The 20,778-nt window shown below is 39.9% G+C and overlaps 1 protein-coding gene across 1 annotated transcript; it reads right to left on the bottom strand.

Moving 5' to 3' along the window:
• Positions 1-260: 260 nt before the first annotated feature.
• On the bottom strand, positions 261-20,303 carry olfm3a (olfactomedin 3a). The gene is made up of 6 exons (XM_044020241.1): positions 19,982-20,303; positions 4,246-4,389; positions 3,730-3,885; positions 2,587-2,806; positions 1,632-1,738; positions 261-1,465 (listed from the first exon to the last, which is right to left on the bottom strand). The coding sequence occupies exons 1-6, from the start codon at positions 20,099-20,101 to the stop codon at positions 788-790; spliced, it is 1,425 nt and encodes a 474-aa protein (XP_043876176.1). The 5' UTR covers positions 20,102-20,303; the 3' UTR covers positions 261-787.
• Between the last annotated feature and the right edge of the window lie 475 nt (positions 20,304-20,778).

Below are 20,778 nucleotides of genomic sequence, written 5' to 3'. Positions count from 1 at the left end.
CATACTGTGGCAAGTTTAGCTGCTTTATTTACGTCATTGTTTTTTTTTTTAGCAAACCTAGATTTATACCTTGGTATATTGTGGATCCCTGTTGACTAGCTTAATGGTAACACTCTGTATTTAGTGTTGAGGACATAGTTGACGTCAAAGAGAGCATTGTTGGCCAGACTCTGTATTATTATTAAACCAGATCATGGTAGATATCAAGTTTACCAGACAGTACACCTTTTAATGAAATGTACAGTATATTTTTATTTTAATGAAAATGTTCAATGGGTTTTTCTTTTTATAAAAAATACAAATGTTTTTTCCACAGAGACATACGTTACAGCAATTTTTTACAGGCCCATCTTTAAATGACTGCATACTACATTTTTACAATCATCAAATATGCAGGAGGTTGTGTTTCAGTTTTAAATATACATTTTTTTTTAAATAGGCAAAAATGCAAACGCTGTTAGCAAAACAGATCTGCAACAAAAACACATACTGTACATGTCACTGGAAATCACAGATAAAATGCAAACATGCATAAGCTACCAAGACTCTTTGGCCGGCAGAGGCAACACATCAAATAAGGCAAACCAGTCTGAGCAGCAGCAAATGAAAAGAAGTGTGACAAAAATGTTTTCCACTAAGGTGTCAAGTCATTAGTGTCCATGCTCAATCCATGAATGTAGAGCCACAAATCAGAGATACCATAGTTCAGTTTGACCACTGTTTATTGCATGGTCCTTGTGTCACATATGGTGCTTTAGCTGTGACCGTTGGAAAAGTAATGCGACGTCTAAGAGTCATCGTCGGTTTTTATGACATGAAAGAGGGTGACGTTAAATATGACCTGGTGTCCGTTGTTCCACGCGTACAGTGCTCTCTCTCTGGCGTTGTAGTCAAGCATGGAAATATGAAAGTACTGGTTGTGGAAGGGGATGTCTATGTACTCGTAAGATGAAGTCTTGGTAGAATAAGCGTAGTAAACCTTTGCTCCTGATAGGTGGGAGTTGGTGATATAGAGTGTCCCGCAGATCATGAATGATTCGCCTGCATTCCTTTTGGAATATTCGGTGTTCCATGTCTGCAGGACCTGCAGGGTGTCGGAGTCGATCTGGGAGATGACAATATTTCCAGCATTTTGATTGGTCGCGTACACAACCCACATACCCAGCTCGTCCGCCATTACGTCAATGTCAGAGTATCCTCCCCACGTATATGGGTACATGTTGTGGAAGCCTGCAAACTCCAGGGCCCTCTGGGCCAGCACGCTGCCCGTCTCAAAGCTGTACTTGACAATAATGTTGCTCTGGTACTTGTTGTAGTAGAGCGATCCGTTGTAGACAATATGATTGGTTCCCTCCCATTTAAACGGCAGGCTGTAGGTCCGAGAGACCACGCCTGTCACAAAGTCGTCCATTGTCTTGTACTCGCGCACAATCTTGCTGTTGGTGTAACTGTCCATATACCAAACCTGCATCAAACAGAATGAATGAGAACGAGTGACGCTCACATCTGAAAAATGTCACTAGTCTTTAAAAGGATTCAATTTAAAATTGATATTCTGTGATAACAATCATTGCTATCTTCAGACATTTTACACAATTCACACACCAGGAAAGCACTGCTTAATAACTCACCCTGTTGTTTCTGGTCGCTGCTAGAGGATCAGTCATCCATGCCCCAAACCGGGTTCCAGATGTCTTTATTGTTACAGGTCCAGTGATTTTCATTAATTTCCCACATGCTGTTAATAAAGAAATGCAGCGATAAGATGTGCTGTGGTGCTTTTTGTCTCTAACTAGATTTCTCAAGCCAATTTCATGCATTTGCCACCAGAGAGCCTGTCCTCTGTGCATACTAAGATAGCAGCGGCGGCAAGCTGCTGTATTTAACTTGAAGCAAAATGCTGCAGCTGCTGTTTGTGTCCGAAGGTTACTCGACTTCCCAGTCATCTTTTGCTAAGTAAGCTATGGAGACTTTAAAATGGTGGATGTTACTTTTATACACATACCTTCATCTACATTTCTAGTAATGAGCAGCATATTTTGGTAAACTACAACTGATTTTAATTCAAGCACACAAACAAAAGCGCGCGGCTGTTGGTTGTTAAAAACAATACAATTAAAATGTGGTCCAGTCGCAGTGCTCGTTAATCTTTGTAAAACAATGAGCAAACTCTGCTAGACCCACTTTCTCTATCTACGGCATTAATGGTTTTCTAAGGTTTTTCTTCACTTTGTCTTTTATGGGTGCTCTTACAGCGGCCTGTTTGGTGTACGAAACCCACATGATGTACAACATAATGACCTTTGCTGCGGCAGAGGATACTGAAGCCACAGACAACCTAATATTTTGCCAATCGCAGTACAAGATGATGATTAGGTAGCTTGTTATTTTTAACCAGTTTTTGTTTACGCAAGAGTTTTGATTTATACGTCTCCTGCAGTAGCAAAACAACCAAACACCAACAATTATGGCTGTGAAATCATTCAAATATTACTGTGCTTTTCCTCTTAGGTTACAAGTGTTGTTGTCAGTTTAATCGGATACCAGTTAAAAGATTATTGCTAGAACTGTGCTAGAACGACTTACTTAGTTTGCCCATGCAGCTGCGAAGCCTGCTGTCCAATCGCAGGACTCGCTGATATAGCTCGTCATAGTCATAGGCCCCAAGTTCCTCCTGGATACTTGTCAGCACGGCCGACAGGTTCCTGATCTCCTCCTTGAACTGGGAGATGAGTGCAGCATCCATCTTGTACTGCTCCAGCACGGGGATCAGCGGCTTCAGCTCGTCCATCTTGTCCTTAAGCTCCTGCCAAGCAACAAAGACGGCAGCAGAGATGGAAAACAGAGGGAGGTGGGAGAGAATGGGGAGGTGTGAGCATATTATGTGAAACTATCATGTGCTGTTGCTCATGCAATTTTATATTCCAGTTTGTTGGTTTTCAACCCTGGCTTTATTTCTGATGTCTCTGCCATGTTATTTTTCCGGCTCATTCGGAATCTATTATCTTGCAACACGAGAGATTTCCTCCTCCCATACTGACTGTAATCAGACAGAGGGCAAGTGCAGCAGCAAAACATCTTTGAAATAAAAATGTTGATGCTTCCTGAATGAAAGACATTCTCAATATTTTGTAGTTTATTGACTCGAATTTTTATTTTAATGTCCACAAAATCTTCTTATCTTTTGTGCATCATATTCAAAGCTTCTGAGTTTGTTAGTTTGTCTGACATAACACTTAGACATTTTGGCTGAGTATTTATATCATATTTAATATCCTCACATTGGTAATGCCACAGCCACAGTGCCTCGTGCTCACTGGGTTAATTATACTATTACTGACTATGTTAAACTCAAGGGGGTTATCAGCCAAATGCATTTTTAAACCTTACTCAATAAGGTTTAACAGAATTTCCAGTTTCTCATTATAGCCTCAAGCAATTAACTCTAACACCGTATTTATTCAGTAGTGCATTCACATTAATCAATCAAGAATCAAGATGCTTTATTGTCATGTACTTAGTAAACAAAGCAACATAATTACCAGTAAGACCAGTAAGAATTCTTTGTGCTCTACTTTGTGCATTAGTCGGCTTTGAACTGTAATTAATGAGGAAACAATATGAATTTCACCTAACAGAAAATCACTTCAGATAAATAAAACCAAATCGAAAAAGGTCTGCTGAAAATGTGATTAGACGAGGCTATTATGCAACATGGCTCTACAATACCTGGAAGTTTCTGGCCATGATGGATTTCCTGTCATCCTCAATCTGTCTGAACTTGGTCCTCAGGCCCTTCATCTGGTTCTCCATCTTCATGACATATTGGAAATCCCTCTGAGTTCGCAGGTTCAGCACCTCAATGGACTGAGACATGTTCTGCACCTGGAATAAAACGAGCCGAGACAGAATAACGGAACAATGCACAAATTGGACAACTAATAGTTAAATCTGTTTTGTTTTTTTTCCCACCTTCCTTTCACTGTAGCTAATTGAAAGGCACTTTAATGGGGTTTTCCCTAGTGAACCTACGTGCGTGCCTGAATGTGTAGCAGGTTCTTGTTGATAAAGAACAAACGTGGCAGAGCCTCGCAGCCGTGTACCTATAAGTGGTTGTAGGAAGCGGATGATGCACCTGGAAAGAGCACTAAAGATTGATTCTTTCATCTTTCCCGTCATTTATATGATCACGCCTGCTTGTGTGTGTGTGTACACTGCACTCAGGTGATAAAAGATCCCTTTTACCTTCTCTAGTAGCTGACGGAGCTGTCTGCTCTTGGCATCTCTGGAGCACAGACTCTGTTCTGGTGCCACCACTGTGCAGATACAACGCCCGTCAGCATCCTGGGCCGAGCTGTAAACCTGCCAGCCTTCCTTTGGGCCGATAGTCTGCAAGCACAACCAAATACACACACAGTTTAGACCAGTATTCTTACATCTTACATATTCTGGTTTGAAAGCTATTAATGTTGAGTAATTACAAACATGGCATAAAAGACATTCTACAAATGCACACCTCCATCACTGGTTTACAGCTACACACAAACCACTGAACCAAGTTAAAGCCCCACACCTCAGGTGAGCCTGAAGGTCTTTCTGAAAGGATGACTCTTTCTGCATTTGTTTTAGTGAATCCCTACCTCATGTTTCCATGAGAACCAGAGTTAATTCCTTTACATAAAATTCCCTTTTTAACATTTTACACCAGCTCACTCATGTTTTTAGAGAGCTGGGGATGATGCCACCTTCCCTCTGTCGGTCGTGATGTAAAACGTATCACTCTGTGTCACCACAGACGCAGAAACAAAACACTGCTATAGTGAGATACAGAGAAAGAGAGAGATTTGTGTGGAGCCGATTGGTTTGTAACAGACATTTTGTTTATAATCTAAGTTCCACACTAACAGCTTTAATTGGTCAAAATTGTACATATGATCCAAACTTCCATGGTCAATAACTCGAGTCAAAAGTAGTCAACACACAAGCTATTATTTATTGTTGTCATTCCAATTGTTTTAATAAAAAAAATTCACAATATTCTTAACTTGAAAGGCTGTGTTTATAGCTTATCGTCAACCTTTCCTTAAGTTTCCTAACTACTGTCAGTAAGTGGCCAGGGTCAGTGTGCTCCATTGCCACAACATGTTTTAGAACTTTGAATGTTGTCTGAGTTTAAATAAGTGTAAGTGTTTTTACTTAATCATTCATAGGACCTGTACCCATGCACTTTCCAGCGATTGAGAGATTTGGCTTAAATCAAGTAAGAACAGACAAACAAGCCCAAAGATGCTGATGTGTCTTTGCTACCAAGTACTCTGCTGGTAAAGCTTGTCATCACCTGTAATCTGAGCCAGATGTTAGAAGAAGAGAAGGTAGATGTTGAGGGGGGGGTTATGAACTTATGAACAGGCAGATACAATTAAGAAGTGATTGCACGTAAACATTTGTTGTAAGAAAGAACAAACAGGAGAAGAGGACAATGCTGATAAAGAACAAGGAGAAGTAATTGACTGGGAGGGATATATTTATTTATATATTTATATATATATATATATATATATATATATATATATATATATATATATATATATATATATATATATATATATATATATATACATATTCATTATTTGTATTTTGTTATTTGAGTCTGTAAAAAATTCTCTTAAAATACCATTCATGCCTTTACAGGTTTGAATGGTGTGACATGAATACAAGTACCTTACCGTACTCATGATTGATTGCACAGACATAAGAAGAGTGTAATCACTTCTGTGCTGATTGCGTTGATCTGATTAAAGTGCAGTCTTACTGTTTCATAATTGTGCACAGAGAACATTGTGCTTTACCTGTGCAGTTTAACCATTGTGGTGTTAAACAAAGTACTTTATTGATTGGACTGGGTTTGTTGACGGTATGACGACTAATTTCTTTCAATATTTGTTTTCTCACTATGTTAGACAGAAAATCGGGCTCCAAGGCTACAATGGTTTCACAAAGCTGAACACCAAAGTCTGGTCATTAATCATCCCCATAAAACAGCATCGAGCAGCTCAAAGCTCTCCCTCGCCACCCAGCAGAGTTCTGCTGTCTGCACAACACACACACACACACACACACACAGTTACATATGGTAAGCACTGCACACACAAACACAAACAGTTGCCAAGACACATTCATGTTTCTTATGCTCATTCTTGATCTCAACAGTCTATCTTTGCCAAGATTTGACTCATGGCTTCCTGAAAGCTGATATATAGTACTCATCAATATTTTGTTGGCGCGTAGTTGCCAACAAACAATATTCTGTGCCAGTGCAATATGTTTATGGTCGAAACCAGAGAAGCAAAGCAACATTTTTCATCAAAGAAAGGGCCCTGTGGGGCTGAAGCTGCGTCTTTCCGCGTTTCACATGAACAAAAAAAAGCAATCATTAAATGCCTTGGTTCAAAAATGTGCTTCCACCAAAATCAAACCACCTGTTATCACCCATTACACTTTTTTATTTTATTTTAAATATATAAACATGTATGTATTTGGATAATCTGCGTCATCCCCCGAGCTTTAACTCCATATGTTTGCCTTCACAAAACATTCACACACTGCACAATAAAACCAAGAGTTGCAAAATAAAGTGGAAGATAACTTAAAAAGTAAACCACCTGCGGGTTTTTGTTTTTTTAAGGTTTCCTCTTTCGGAATATAGAGGGAAAAAAAGGTACTTCAAATTAGATGTCCATGAGTGCACTCTGCCGTCTCTTCAACCTGACTGACCTCCAAAATAATGATGCCAAACAGTTGTGATTATTATCACCAGAGGCATTCAAAGGAAGTTGAATTGAGCTAGTTTACAAAAAAATAACTCATGAGGACTCTTTTGACGATGAATTTGTTTGGATCAAAACGCTCAGTGCGAGCCATATGATACTATATAAAAATAATGACCCGTCAGATATATCAAACATCTCAAGAAGATGCAGAGCAAAAATATGTTTCCCGAGATAGATGAGTATGGACGTCCAAAAAAGGCAAGCATGCAATTCCTCTGGGTATTTTCTCTGTAAAAATCAGTATATAAAAAAAAAAGTGCAGATTTTGTCAGGCTTGTGAGAATTCTTCAATTCAAGTGATTTATTTCCCTCTCATAGCATCGCTCACTTTCCTGTCATCTCCCTCTCTCTGTGGATTTAACTAGGGTTTAAATTGAGCTACATTGTTCCAGCACCTTCCACTAATAAGTAATAAGTACAAATCCTGATGGTGTGGTGGACTTAGATGTTTGTCTTCAAAGAATTGAAATACTGGAAGTAAGTAATTAAATAAAACAACTGGCACTTCCTGTCCTGCATATCTATATTATTTTACCCAGCTTCCTACAGCTTGTCTAGCAGAAAAAGCATTGGTCATTACATGCATGGATGAGAAGGAAAAACATACAGTAATGTCACATAATGTTCTAACACACAATATCAAAGGTATTGAAATTCAATAAATAATAAATTCTCACCCACTCCCAAAACTTGTCCCCAAAAAACACTTTCAGGGCCACCGTAGATCACTTGTATTATGTCATCATGCAACATAACCCAGTTGGCAAGGTATATAAAAACAATATTATATACTATAAAAATGTTAACCTCCACTATAATATAAGTCTCCAACTGAAGATGAGACATTCCACGGGCCACTCATTATGAATGATCATGACTTTGTTGTTTTTATTGCTGCATACAAGGTCAGTCACAAATAGGGACTAGACTTTCCGTCCCTATTAATGTTGGACTTTTATGAGGCAACTGAATTGAACTATAAATTACCTCAAAAACCTTCTATGCCTCAGTGAAACCAAGAGTGACATTTACGGTACTGTATAGTATGATTAGGCCAATGAGAAATGACTAGATGACAAGAAAGAATTGAGGTACTCTCTGACAGGAAATGCTCACATTTAAGTATTATTTTTCTCTTAGGACGTTTTTTTGTGTTGTGTATTTTTAATTGTTAAGAATATAACAAAATTAACACATCCTCATTTTTTTGAAATTTGGGGATCCTTTCTGGGTGTAGGTTTGTCAGATAATAGTACAGTCAGTGTTGATTATTAAATGGATTAATCGGCTAATTGTATAACCCAAAACAACCCATTCAAGTTCAAAATATGCAGCCTAGAAGTGCATCTTCAAACAGTCTTTTTAAGTAATTACTCAAAAGGGGGCACTGTGAGTGCACCACGGCCTACGTCCATGCCCTCTTTGCTCTTCAGAAGAAGACAACAGTGATGTGATGTTGTAGTCCTTTACAATGGAGGATATAAATAAGCCAATCTGTCCGAAGCAGACTATCATGTATTAATAAATCTGCAGATTTAGCTGTTAGCTTGACTGGAGCTCACCAGACAGTGTGGTAAAGTGCTAAGAAAGCAGCCAAGTTAGCAGAGCTAACAGAGTTGGTGGAGGCAACACACATACATCTGTCTTCACATTCATCATTCTTAACAGAGATCACTAAAACAGCGAGATTATTCACTCCATGAAAGAAAAAACAATTATCAACAGTCACTGATTGGAATTGTGGCACCGTCATCAGTTTTTGTCAACAACATCTAATCATCGTGCACCCCTGTATGGAGCTACGGTTGGGACTTGTTTGGCTAAAACCAGGTGTGGATAGCCTCATTATCACCATCACCAAAAACAAGCAGATCCAGCCAGACAAGTGTTGTATAGTCATTAATACAACTCTGCTGCTCGTTTTTCACTCGCTCCAGAGACCGCACCACCCCTGTCCTTTTGAACACCCACTGCCTCCTCATCCCACATCGAATTCAGTTTAAAGTCCTTCTCCTCACACACAAAGCCCTCAGGCACTCCATCTACCTCAAGCTCCTTTCTCCACCTCACAGGACTAAGCACAGTCAGTACCTGTGGTGACAGACATAGCCACCCCCTCTCTGTGGAACTTCCTCCCCAAACCCTCAGAGATTATACAGAACTACTATTACTTACTATTACTATTACACATCTGTTTTGAACAGCCTTTATTGTACTTTTATGTGTTATGCTTTCTTCTGCTTTTGGGGTCTCCCTTTAGGGGGTCACCACAGCGGATCATCTGCCTCCCTTTCACCCAGTGTGTTAAGTGTGTTATGCTTTATATGTTTTAAGTCTTAGAATGTGTCATTTTACGCGTGAGTACATTAACATTTCTAAAAACACGATTAAAGAGGGTGTTGGGGTGATGATGCGTGTTGGTGTATTAGATAGTTTTGCTTCATTGTTTTTTATGCACAATATTCAGTTCAATTTAAAAAGAAATGTTTGTTTTTCTTTGTGTTTGATGCTGTTGATGAAAGCGTATAGGTGTCATTCTGAGAATGGTCTGCATCATTTGAGGTTATTTTCTACACTAGGAATTTTATTACTGAGCTTAACATTTCGGCGAAATTATAATATGTATACTATTTGAAAGATATATTTTTTTAGTGCTCTGTGCACTATGACTCTAGCATTCTGTGTAATGCTATGATGATCTGTTTTAGGCCCTTTCAAGATTATCAATTCACCTCTATGTGTTTTTTATGAGTATAGCCTTCTTATGCCAGTCTCATAATGGCTGATTCCATTACCTAATATGCAGCAGTATGAGTCTGGCAATGTAAACATATCCCCAGAGGAAACCATTGGTTAGAGGCTGGAACAAAAAAAACCCATAAAAGACTGGCAGTGGTCATCTGGCCAAAATCAATCTGTTTTGAATGTGGCCTGGATCAGTAGTGTGAGGGATAATCATGACCATCAATAGCATGAGGATCCAGAAACGCTACAAATAGTGATCTGTAGTGTAGGTGATGTATGGAAATTACTGTTTGACATGCCTTTACTACATTACCTTTTCACTGCTTGATGTCCATGGCCATTGTAGAACATCAGCATTGGTGATTAAGTACTTTTCACCATGCTTACATCTTATTTGAAATCTGCTCTCCTGACCTTTTTTATAGCAAATATCACTCATGTTCAGTCCTTAATGTACAGGTTAAAAGTGTATTAAGTGCTATAAAAGCCAACAAAACTAAATCTCATATCGCAGTAATACCCCCGTCCTGCTTGCTTCTGACAAAGACCGAAACAGAAACTATCTATCCAGTCATCGATCAACCTGTCCAAACAAAAAACCACCCGAGTATTGGGGGCAAATGAAGTGGAATGTGCATGTCAGTGCTGTAACTGATGATCATACTTCTTAAATGAGTTAACATTTTGGCTCTAATGGCCAGGGAAGATGAACTTGCATGTGCAGCCAGCTCTGTAACCAGACTAATGCAGACATCTATGACAACAAAGACAAATGGTAACAGCAACAGCAACAGCAGCAGCAATCCAGGCAGCAGTAATTCTGAGACCAAAAGGGTCCCAGACAAAGATACTGACAGAGATGCTGCATGCTCTAGACGGAGGGGGAAAGACGGAGCATAAGAGAGAGCCATCTTTTCTCTCAGATGTGACTGTGATGAAAGGCCTGCAGGGAGATTAATTTCCTAGAGGCGTTCCACCTTCTTGGCTTTTTTTAACCTCAGCCAAGAAAAGATTGAATAGATAATTGTGTGTGAGCGAGGCATATTCTGCCCCTGACCGTCTCTGAATGAGCTCCGGCATTATCTTGTTCACACCTTTGTGCTTCCTCTCCAGGGTGTGCTTCAATGAGTCATCTGACTGAACAAGACAACATGTCAGTCACAGGCACCATGGAGGATGATAATGGACCAGTCATCAGATGTTGTTGTCAGTGGAGTCGAGCCAGTGGACACCTCCAGACCACACTGCATGAAATATGCATTCGCAAGCAGAATACAAAGTACCTGTGATAGAAATATCTCTCACCAATAAGTGCACTAACTGCGCAAAGACAAAACTCTCGACAAGTTCACACACAACACCCATAGGAGGTCAAACTATTTTATGTGGTAATCATTCTTGAAGATGTCCGCAATCTACTTTTTAAGTGAATTGTAAAGTTTGCGATATTCATGACATTTAAACCCAAATGGTACCTGGTAGTGTAATCACCCATAAGACTCTGAACTTCAATTTTTAAACCTCAAGATTTGCAGTTTGGCACCATGTTGAGGTTTTGCAAGTTGACAGACATCACATGCATCCATTGGACATACCAGCTGTCAATCACAGTGGTACACCTTCACTCTAATGTGTTGTGCTTTATCGTCTGTTTTCCTCTAAACAGGAACACATTATACAAAATTGTGCTATTGAAGAAGACCTAAAACCAGTGATGGAGACCATTAACTCCTGAGGAAAATGTTTAATGAAGTTACAAATCAAATGAGAAGTGAAGTTATTTTCCCATAGACTTCCATTCAAACTTTTCTGCAACCACTGGAGCTGCCTGGTGGTTTTTCAGCATCTTCATGGTTGTCCACAATTGGCAAACAAGACTATGTCCACTTTTTATTCATGGTCTATTGGTCTACCCTAATCTCACAGGTTCACAAGTACTGCTTTCTCAGTGACCATGTCCCTCTATCATAGGGTCTTTCACACCTGAGATACTTGGAAAAACAATTCAGTGTGAGCAAGCAGCGTGGAGGAATATATTGCCAAAAATGGACTTGGAACCACCGACACTCTCGTCAGTGTTCTAATCTTGACTGTCACGTATTTCTCGAGGCAGAGTTTACTAAACCTTTTTTTGGTTGATGATTAACATTGCAGGAGGTGACATGATAAATCAACTCCCATCAGCACCTTTAAAAAAAAGAAGCATGCAGAGAGCAGAACAACACTCATCTGCATCCCACGAGGCCCTGGAACATTAACAGTTATTGCTGTGTGACACATCAGAGCCTTGAAAAATATGATTAAATCAACAGGTGATTGAAATGTCATAATCTATCGAGCTAAGAATACGGTGCTGTTCGTAGCTGTGGACACTAATGCTACTTAAGATTCATTGTTTGAGCTACAATTGCCTTGAGGAGAATGTTGTGTTTTAAATGGAGCGTGCACGTCTAGACGGGAACTGGATATACTCAGCAGTACATTTCAGTGGAACAGGGTTAATCTGCCAAAATAAAAGAATCACAGTATCACAAGATTAATGTAGTTCATACACTTTTAACACCTTAATCTAAAAGCTGTACTCTTTTGGGATGCATTTTACCCAGGACTGCCGTAAACTTTTAATTTGTACTTATTAATTAACTGTATTAGACTCGTCTGCCACCCTTTTTTAATTAATGCTTTGTTCAAACCTGTGTCATCCACGTGCACATGTGGTGGCAGCCTCTCAGGTATTATATATGTTGTAAAATAAAAGAATAATCATTAGTACGACATGGGCCTTTAAAGTCGTAGGAAAGGACACTGCTGCCATATTAATGGCACAGTGTCTGCAGACTTTGGCAGGTTCACATATTACACAGTGTTGCAGCAGATGCAGTCCACGTGATTATATCTTGCTCTTTAGCAAATGTTGAATTTCCCTCTAATTATGTTCAGCAGTGTTGTCAGCGCGCTAACCCTAACCCCGCAGCTATGGTGTTCACCTGTGCAACAACTGCAATTATAAAATCTACTTGGATAAAACTTGCAGCACCAGAATGTGGCTGTGGACTCTTCAATACAGTCACATTAGTATGGCCAGTGCATTCCAGGAGCCCCTTTGAAGTTGGACTGCAATTTATTTGCTGTAACTACTTTGCTTCATACTTTTACTCCAGTTAATGACTCGCTCTCAGCAGTTCCCACAGAATGTGGCTAAATGTGTTACTTCAAATAAAGGGACGATAAATGGGCACAGTGCTGTAAATATATAGCAGTCAGCTGCAGAATTTGGACTTAACAGTTTGTCTGCGGCTACTGCTGCAGAGAACACTGGGACTGATCTCTATTGTCTATTACAGGAAAACTACAGTGCAGACTGTTTGCCAAACCTCTCTCCTGGACAGAGATGCTCCAATCATAGCCCAGTAACCAAGCATTATAGGACTGTCCAGATTTTGGCATTTCTCCCCATTCTGAATTACAGGACTGTGTTATGAATGCACTCTGCATCAGTCCACTCAGCAATGCCAACTTTGTAGTACTTACTGCCCAACGACAACAAAAAATCCCTGCAGTCCAGAAAACATTAGCCCCACAAACCAATCTTACAAAAGAGTCTTCTTTTGACAATACCCTTCCAACTACAAACAGGGCAAGTTTTCCTCTTTAAAAGACAAAAGTTTTAATGCTTGAAGGTTTTTGTGTTTGTGAAACTCTCCCACAGTCGCAAGGCACAGCCAAGAAGGGAGAAACGCTTTATTCCCCACACGAGCAGTTTTCATTCACATGGGTTAGGAATGGTTTTCAGTGGCAAATGATATACAACTGGCTCGTCTCTGTAACATCACGACACAATATCATTTTCACATGGGCCTATAGCTACCATCACATCCCATAATTGAAGCATTATATCTTGTGTATTATTCTATGGCTTAAGTTTTAGGTATATGAAACAGTGAAGATTGTAGCTCACACTCCAAAAGAGCACTCATACAGCACATTTCCATGCACAGTTAAGTGGAGCTACGACCATAGCTGGGCTTAACTGTGCATGGAGTAGTCGAGCATTTAATTGAACTACTGTCCTTGTCTCACTATTTGAGCACTAGCAGGGAATCGATTTGTTGAAGGGAGTTTGTCTGACTTGGCTATGCAAGGTGGCTATATTATCCCCTGTCAGCCTGTCAGAATAAGACATTTGACTTTCTAACTTCAAATATTAATTCTTCTTGTCAGTCCAATCCAGTTTTATTATTATTATTATTGTTGTTGTTTCATGAAGTCTGGCAGTTATTGACCAGTCAATATCTCCTAATGCCACCCCGCTCTAGCAAAACTGTCTAGAAGCGGGCATGAGTATTCTGTATTTATTTAAAAAAAAACACAAATGCTGTCTCACATGGCTACACATCAACTGCCAGCAGCAGATAATTCGGCTAAGTACTGATGTCCACTTTAATGAACAGTGTGAGCACAGACAAGGACAGTAACTGGAAGTCTCTTCACTGATTCAACTGCACTGTTTGTGTTGACAACACGTCAGCCTGATCTCTGCAGACAGCCGTGAGCTGGCGTTCCCTCCGCAGCGGGGACAGACACCACAAACTGTTCACTCCACTTCCACAGCCTCACATCTCGCAGCCACAGAGGCTCAGGCGAGAGCCTTTTTCAATCAATGCTCAGAGTCGGCTGATCACCCCCAGTCAGGTTCATACTGTAACTGCCTCATTGAGCAGCCATCATTCGTGTCAAAATATCTTTATAATATTATAATAACTTAAGAAAGTTGACTTTTTGGTCCACAGTTGCAGATATACTTGCTATATAAAGCAAGACGGACAGTTTGCACATGCTGTCACTTTGCAGACTTATGGCTATTATTCATTTTTAACAATGTTCCAAACTCAATTTTGTACCTGACCTCGTTTTGTTGTTTTTCTTGAAGTGACTCAACTGTTTGTGACTGTGTTTCTATTGTAACTGGCACATAACATGAATTTCTGCTTGTGAATTCTACATCTTTGGGGACATTGTGTTAGTTTTAAATGTCTATCGTTTTTTTTTTCTTTTATTGGACAGTAAGTGGAGACGGACAGGAAATGCAGGAGAATAGTAAGACCATGGTATACAGTGAAAGGTCAATCCAGACAGTCTTATCTTTACAACCTGCCTTTATGTCTGCAGAATTTAGATGTACCTGCTGAATCAAACAGGTCGTTTTGGGGGCACTGAATTTCCTATCAGAGGACACGCAGGAGACAAGGCAAAATGAACTAGCACCATGTTTTATTCTGTATTAAATTATTGTAAAAATGTCATTTTTTATGTATAATTTAAATTGTATTGAGCCCTGTATTTTAAAGGTCAATTTTAGAATATTTTAATGTTTTAAAGCAACTCAGGTAGACACATAGAAAAAAATGATCTGAGTAATTCTGCCTGCCAAACTGGCTATGAGTAAGAAGCCTGTTTTTGTCTTCCTCTGTCTTTAAAGATTGAATTCATGGTACCAATTTTTTTTATGGGAGGAAATTCCCTATATGGGCAATGCCAATCTGCACTGTTTGGCGAGGAAGTGTCGCAGGGAGAACTACTGTTACAACTGCTCTATCAGTCAGTCTCAGCTGTCAGTCATGAAGTCCCACCTCGTTATTTGAAAGCCTCAAATAACTAATTAAAAGCAACCATCAGTGTAAAAGAACTACCTGTATGACAGAAACCATAACTGGAATCAGTTGGTGTGCACATAGTCATACTCATTTATGAAACATGAAGATGATTTATGAAGAATAATGCAGCCAGCCACTAGGTGGCGGTCAACTTCATTTTGGCAGCTGTCGCGACGTCCATCTTTTTTACAGTCATTGCTTAAAACATTTATAGGTGATAAAATCTTGCCACAGTTTTTATCATCAGTATACCCTGCATCTGTATTGTGTGAGCATGGACAGCTTAGCAACAGTAACTAAGGGAAATGAGACTGTGACCGTGAGGCATTAGTCAAAAAGTAAGCCCGTGAAACTCCTATCAAAGTACTTGACATTCATTTTAATCTGCCTTCTATTTAAAACTAATTAATATGGGACATAATAAGTGATATTACATTTTATGTTTGCTTGTAAGAAATTAACAAGCACGGCTCATAATCATCTCTCAGGTTGATTGAGTACAGTATAAATTTATCAAGACCTCCATTCCTCTCAGGTCCAGCCATTCAGCTCTCGTCCAGTGATATGCCTCTGCTATGGAGAATTCTTAGGTTGTAATTATAGTAATCATAAAGGAAACAGTGAGAGAGAGAAGGCTGTAACTGTGCCCCTGGTAGTTTTAACATCATGCCTCAACTCCTGTAATTATTCTTATACTGTTATTAACTGAGTTGCTTTCACCCAGAAGAGAAAAGAAGAAAATGATTTTTTTAAAGTAATGTTAGTCATATAGATAATGGACAGCCATAGGCAATTCATAATGAGTGCAGTACACGTTTGATAGATACAGTATGTGATTAACAGGCAGATGAACGGATTATCTGTTGGTGCTTCACTGCGTGTGTGGTGTGTGGGTGGTGCCCTCAGTGAGTCACCTGCCACCTAGATATATATTTATACAAATAGTATGAGGTAGAAGAAGGAATTTACAAACTTAATGCATATTTTAATCCCTGTAATATTGTGCAATACGTATATGCATAACCAAGTTTGTAGAATGTTCTAGAATCAGAATGTTTTATGTTTACAGTTAATAGGCTTGGGATAAGATGGACCTTGAAATTCTCCAAATGTAATAGTAGACAGTTATCTCGTCTTCCCAGTGGTATAAACTCCTACTCTGCTGCTGTGCTACAACTTTCTTAGTCCGTGTGTCTGCATAAGAGTTCAACCAGGACTTTTTTTTTTACAGATCTATGTTGTAATACATTCATATATTCAAGTTAGGACAACAGAATGCTCATGAAATGAATTACTGTCCATGACTCCAGCCATTTACTGTACATCACACATCTGTGCAAATATGTCGACATTTTATTACTTATGAAAAGAATGAATTCCCTAAGCTCAACTGTATGACTATACAGCTCAGACAGAAAACTCATCCCAACCGCACACAGACTCGTATGTCTAAGTGTGAGCATGAGGAAAGCTCCTATTCACCCCGCTGCTGGTGTGAACCAACACTGCTTCTGCTATCAGTGGACTCTCTGTCTTTATTTCCACTCCATCAACTCTGACACGCCCCTCGCTGCTCCAAACATGAAGCACGCAGCATCACAGCTGATGCCTTTGCTGGTAGTCTTGAGGCTATGTTTGCTTTGTTTGTGTTGACACATAGTTAGAGGGTGTCGTCTTTAATTTGGTCCCCGGTGGAAACGGTGATGTGAAATAATGAATCCTCCAGAATGTGTGTGTGTGTTTTTTTTCTCCCCATGACTCAATGCTGATGTGGATGTGTAGGTGTGTGACCATAATAGTGCTCATCTTTTATTATAGCATCTGTGCCAGGCTGATAGTCCTACCCAGCCTGCTTGTACAAGTGTCATAAATGCTAATACAAACTAACACAGACAATAAACAATAACTTCAAAGAATGCCTTTTGGTGTTTCACTTGATTAACGAGCAACAGAATGCCATTTAAGTGAGCGAGTACCGTCACCCACAACAGCAAATTTCCATTTGTGATCACATCATTTTTGTGTGCGATCAAAGTCTGACGATGTGACTTAAAATCATTGTCAACAGCTGAGGGGGAAAGTAAAGTTGAGACTGTGATAGAAGTACAAAAGGACTGTAACTGCGCGTGAGAGGGCGTCCATGTGTGTCTTCCACCTACTCGCATTACAACACAGGGGCTGAGCACCTACACAAAACTCCCACAGCCCACTGGTGTCGCAACCAAAGCCCAGGGATGAAAACAAACCTTCACATTACTCTGCTTAGTGAGGATTGAAGGTTGTTTTTTTTCATTCTGCAGTTTTTCTAGGTAGGATTTATGGTGTTATTTTCTCGTAAATAATTCAATAAATACTAGTGGTATTTATTGAGTCCATTATTTATACCATTTATTGCTTTGTGCATGGAGGTGGGGCGTTTTATTGTGTAAAGCACATTGAAAGGGAATGATTGATTGACTAGTGTTCTCTAAGCACCTGTTTACTGGATTCCATCATATTTCAGGAAACATGTGATCAAACATTCAGTAATAGTCCTGAGGAATGTAATTTCCTTTTTCCTTACACATTTGGAAGCTCACTTGGAAGCACTCTGTACTCTAGATGTGAAGTTCTGGTAGCACTTGAATAGAAAAGCTTGTAAAATTCTGATATAACCACCTTATAAAAGAGACTAACATTGTGAGAATCCATTAAAGAAAAAAGAAATCTAAAGTACAACCAAACTTTAAAACAGTAGCTGTTGAATGTTTAAGTGCCATGGTAGCATCAGACTCCTAAAGTCTATTATGTCTGCTCCAATCAATAAGTCCTTCAGGTGCAGAATATATGTGTCATCATAAAACACAAATTCCAGCCATCATCATTTTGATTATGATGAGTGTAACACAGTGACGTCAGCAACCGCCGTGTAATTACTCAGCTGGCACAGACCATAGAGAAAAACTACACTGTGCAAATTTCTCATTTTTATACAAGGATTCCCTCTGGGACCAGTTGTGTATACTGCAGAGGGGATGTCTGCCAAACTGGATCATGCCACACCACGACAAAAGGAAATCCATACCATTAGCCCTTTAGGTTAAGCCACCTAATTCAGATTGATGTGAGATTATTTTAATAGAGCTAAAACATCACTGTGTGTGTGTACAGTATGTGTGTGTGTGTGTGTGTGTCAGTGTGTCAGCAGTAACACATAATCTTAAATGCCAAGAGGCAACGTCAGCCACCCCTTACTGAAATGAGTTAAGCCATGTGTACATTGTCTGACGGCCTGTGAGTGACAGCTTAATAATTTCCAGCTCAGTGTAATACCATGAAAGGTTTGGTTTCCAGATAATTTTTAAACACTGAAGCAGAAAAGGCCTTTGGGGCCATGCTACCAATTTGCATGCAGCTCCCACCCAAGCAATATTTCACATTCCCCAATGGCAGCAGTGTATTCATTGACATAATTGCAAACAGATGAAAGTGAGGATCTGAACAGAATGATAGTCATCCGAGGTATCACTGCAGGAGCACGAAGGAAGGACAGAGTAGAGGTAGAAAACTGGTCACAACATCATTGGGATTCATATTTTTTTGTTGAAGATTCTACCAATTTTTAATACAATGCTTAATCTACAAGAAAACTATAGGATTTTTTTATTTTTAATGTAAAACAAGAGAGCAGCATCCTCACAAGACAAATGGACAAAATCTGCGATGAGTTCAGCTTCTGTCCATGTCTCACAGTGAGGACAGGATCAGGGAGCTGGACCTCCCACTCTGTTCGCTGCTGCAAAGCCCCCACACTGTGCAGTGAAGTTTCAGCACCAGAGAGTGGACAGCTCCGCACAGCCCCACTACCAGGAGAGCTACTAATTTATCCATTAGTTATGAGACTGAGCCCAGTTGTCAGCTTCTGTCTCAGTTATTCAATCTTCCCCCCTTAGCACAAAACATCAAATCACTGCACATTGCATTCCAATTTCCTCAAATCCGTTTGGAGTTAAGCAGGGAGACAAAACCGCACTGTATAGCATGCAGGCAGAGGAGAGCGACGAGGTTTTCATCACTGAGAGGCAATCATGCTCTTGCTGAACAGTTATCATCCATCACAAATTCAAGCACCTTATGTCTTAAGCATCGCAGTCTATTACACAGACAGAGTCAAATGCACTCGGTCTCTCATCTCGCATCAAATCCAGTTTAGTTTGGAACGATATTAGATCCACAAGTGGGCTGTGGGTGGACAATTGGTCAAAAATGTAATTATTTCAGCCTGGATTTTAATTTGCTGCATTGAAAATAGCACACTGTTTTTCAAGATGCTGATTAAATGATGCGCTAATTGTTGTCAATGCGGATTTAAAAAAAAAAAAAACAATATAAAGGAAATTCATTTAAAAATAAAAATGAAAAATACCGGAGTTAATTTGTTGATTCCTCATAGCATAAAAGTCAGAAGCCTTACAAATACTGCTTGTTGCTGGAATATTAATTATTATTTTAAAATTAAATGCACACTTGCACGCAATTGCGCCGATGTGAAATAAACCCACCCCGAAGTGAAGTTCTTTTTTAAAGCCCCTTAAATCTCGCCTGAATACGTTGCCGTATCATTGACTGTAAACGAGACAACATTAAACTGTGGCACTTCACAATTAAGTTTGGCACAACAGCCCCCTTGCGTGAAAAATGACCGCATACCTCGCTACCATACCAGCGGAAGGGGCAGAAAAACGAGCAGAGAAAACGATAAAAGCAACTCACCATGGAGGGATATAATCCGAAGATGGTCAGGGAAAGGACAGGGTACAGGACACTCAACAGGACCCGCATGCTGACGGGCTCCGGCCAGCCACTTCTCTGCGAGCTGCAGTCCTTCAACATAGAGAGAGCGCGTGCTCTTCACCTCAGCGCCTTTCTGTCACTGTGGAACCGCAGAGAGAGCGCTCCGGCTGCGGACACAGCGACCACACGTTCACCGGCATTACACCTACTGCTCCCCGGTGCTCCTACTGAGGGCAGTGCTGAGGAAAAAAGTTTTGAGTGAGGGGGGAAATATTCAAATCATTCAGACTGCAGGGGGGGAGGCGCTGAGGATGTGACATCACTATCTATCTATCTATCTATCTATCTATCTATCTATCTATCTATCTATCTATCTATCTATCTATCTATCTATCTATCTATCTATCTATCTATCTATCTATCTATCATGTGTCATCCATCTGTCCGTCTGCCTCATAGATCAACTTGTCTGTCCGTCTGTCTAATGGATCATTTGTGCATCTCTCTGTCTGTCTTGTTTTGTCTGTTGTCCGTCTACCCTGTCTTGCTGTTTAATAGATTGAATTGTCTATCTGTCCATCCATATGTCTGTCTGATAGATTGATTTGTCCGTCTGTCTCGTTTCGTCTGTCCGTCTGTCTGTGGTGACCTTCAGGTTAACCTTTTGTATTTGTCAATCCCAGAAGTTTAATTGATTTACTTTGCAGCCACACTTACTTACTTACTTACCGCCCTGCAGTTAAGACTGCTGCCAAAACTAGTATTTTTCTCACCTA

Source organism: Solea senegalensis, linkage group LG1, assembly GCF_019176455.1.
Source record: "Solea senegalensis isolate Sse05_10M linkage group LG1, IFAPA_SoseM_1, whole genome shotgun sequence".
Classification (NCBI taxonomy): domain Eukaryota; kingdom Metazoa; phylum Chordata; class Actinopteri; order Pleuronectiformes; family Soleidae; genus Solea; species Solea senegalensis.
This window is presented reverse-complemented; position numbering and strand designations above follow the sequence as displayed.

Coding starts and splice junctions, on each gene's coding strand:
- olfm3a (XM_044020241.1), bottom strand. CDS start 20,101: ATGTTGAAGGACTGCAGCTCGCAGAGAAGTGGCTGGCCGGAGCCCGTC. Junction 4,390..19,981: donor TCGGATTATATCCCTCCATG/GTGAGTTGCTTT, acceptor TTGTGCTTGCAG/ACTATCGGCCCAAAGGAAGG. Junction 3,886..4,245: donor TCCGTCAGCTACTAGAGAAG/GTAAAAGGGATC, acceptor GTTTTATTCCAG/GTGCAGAACATGTCTCAGTC.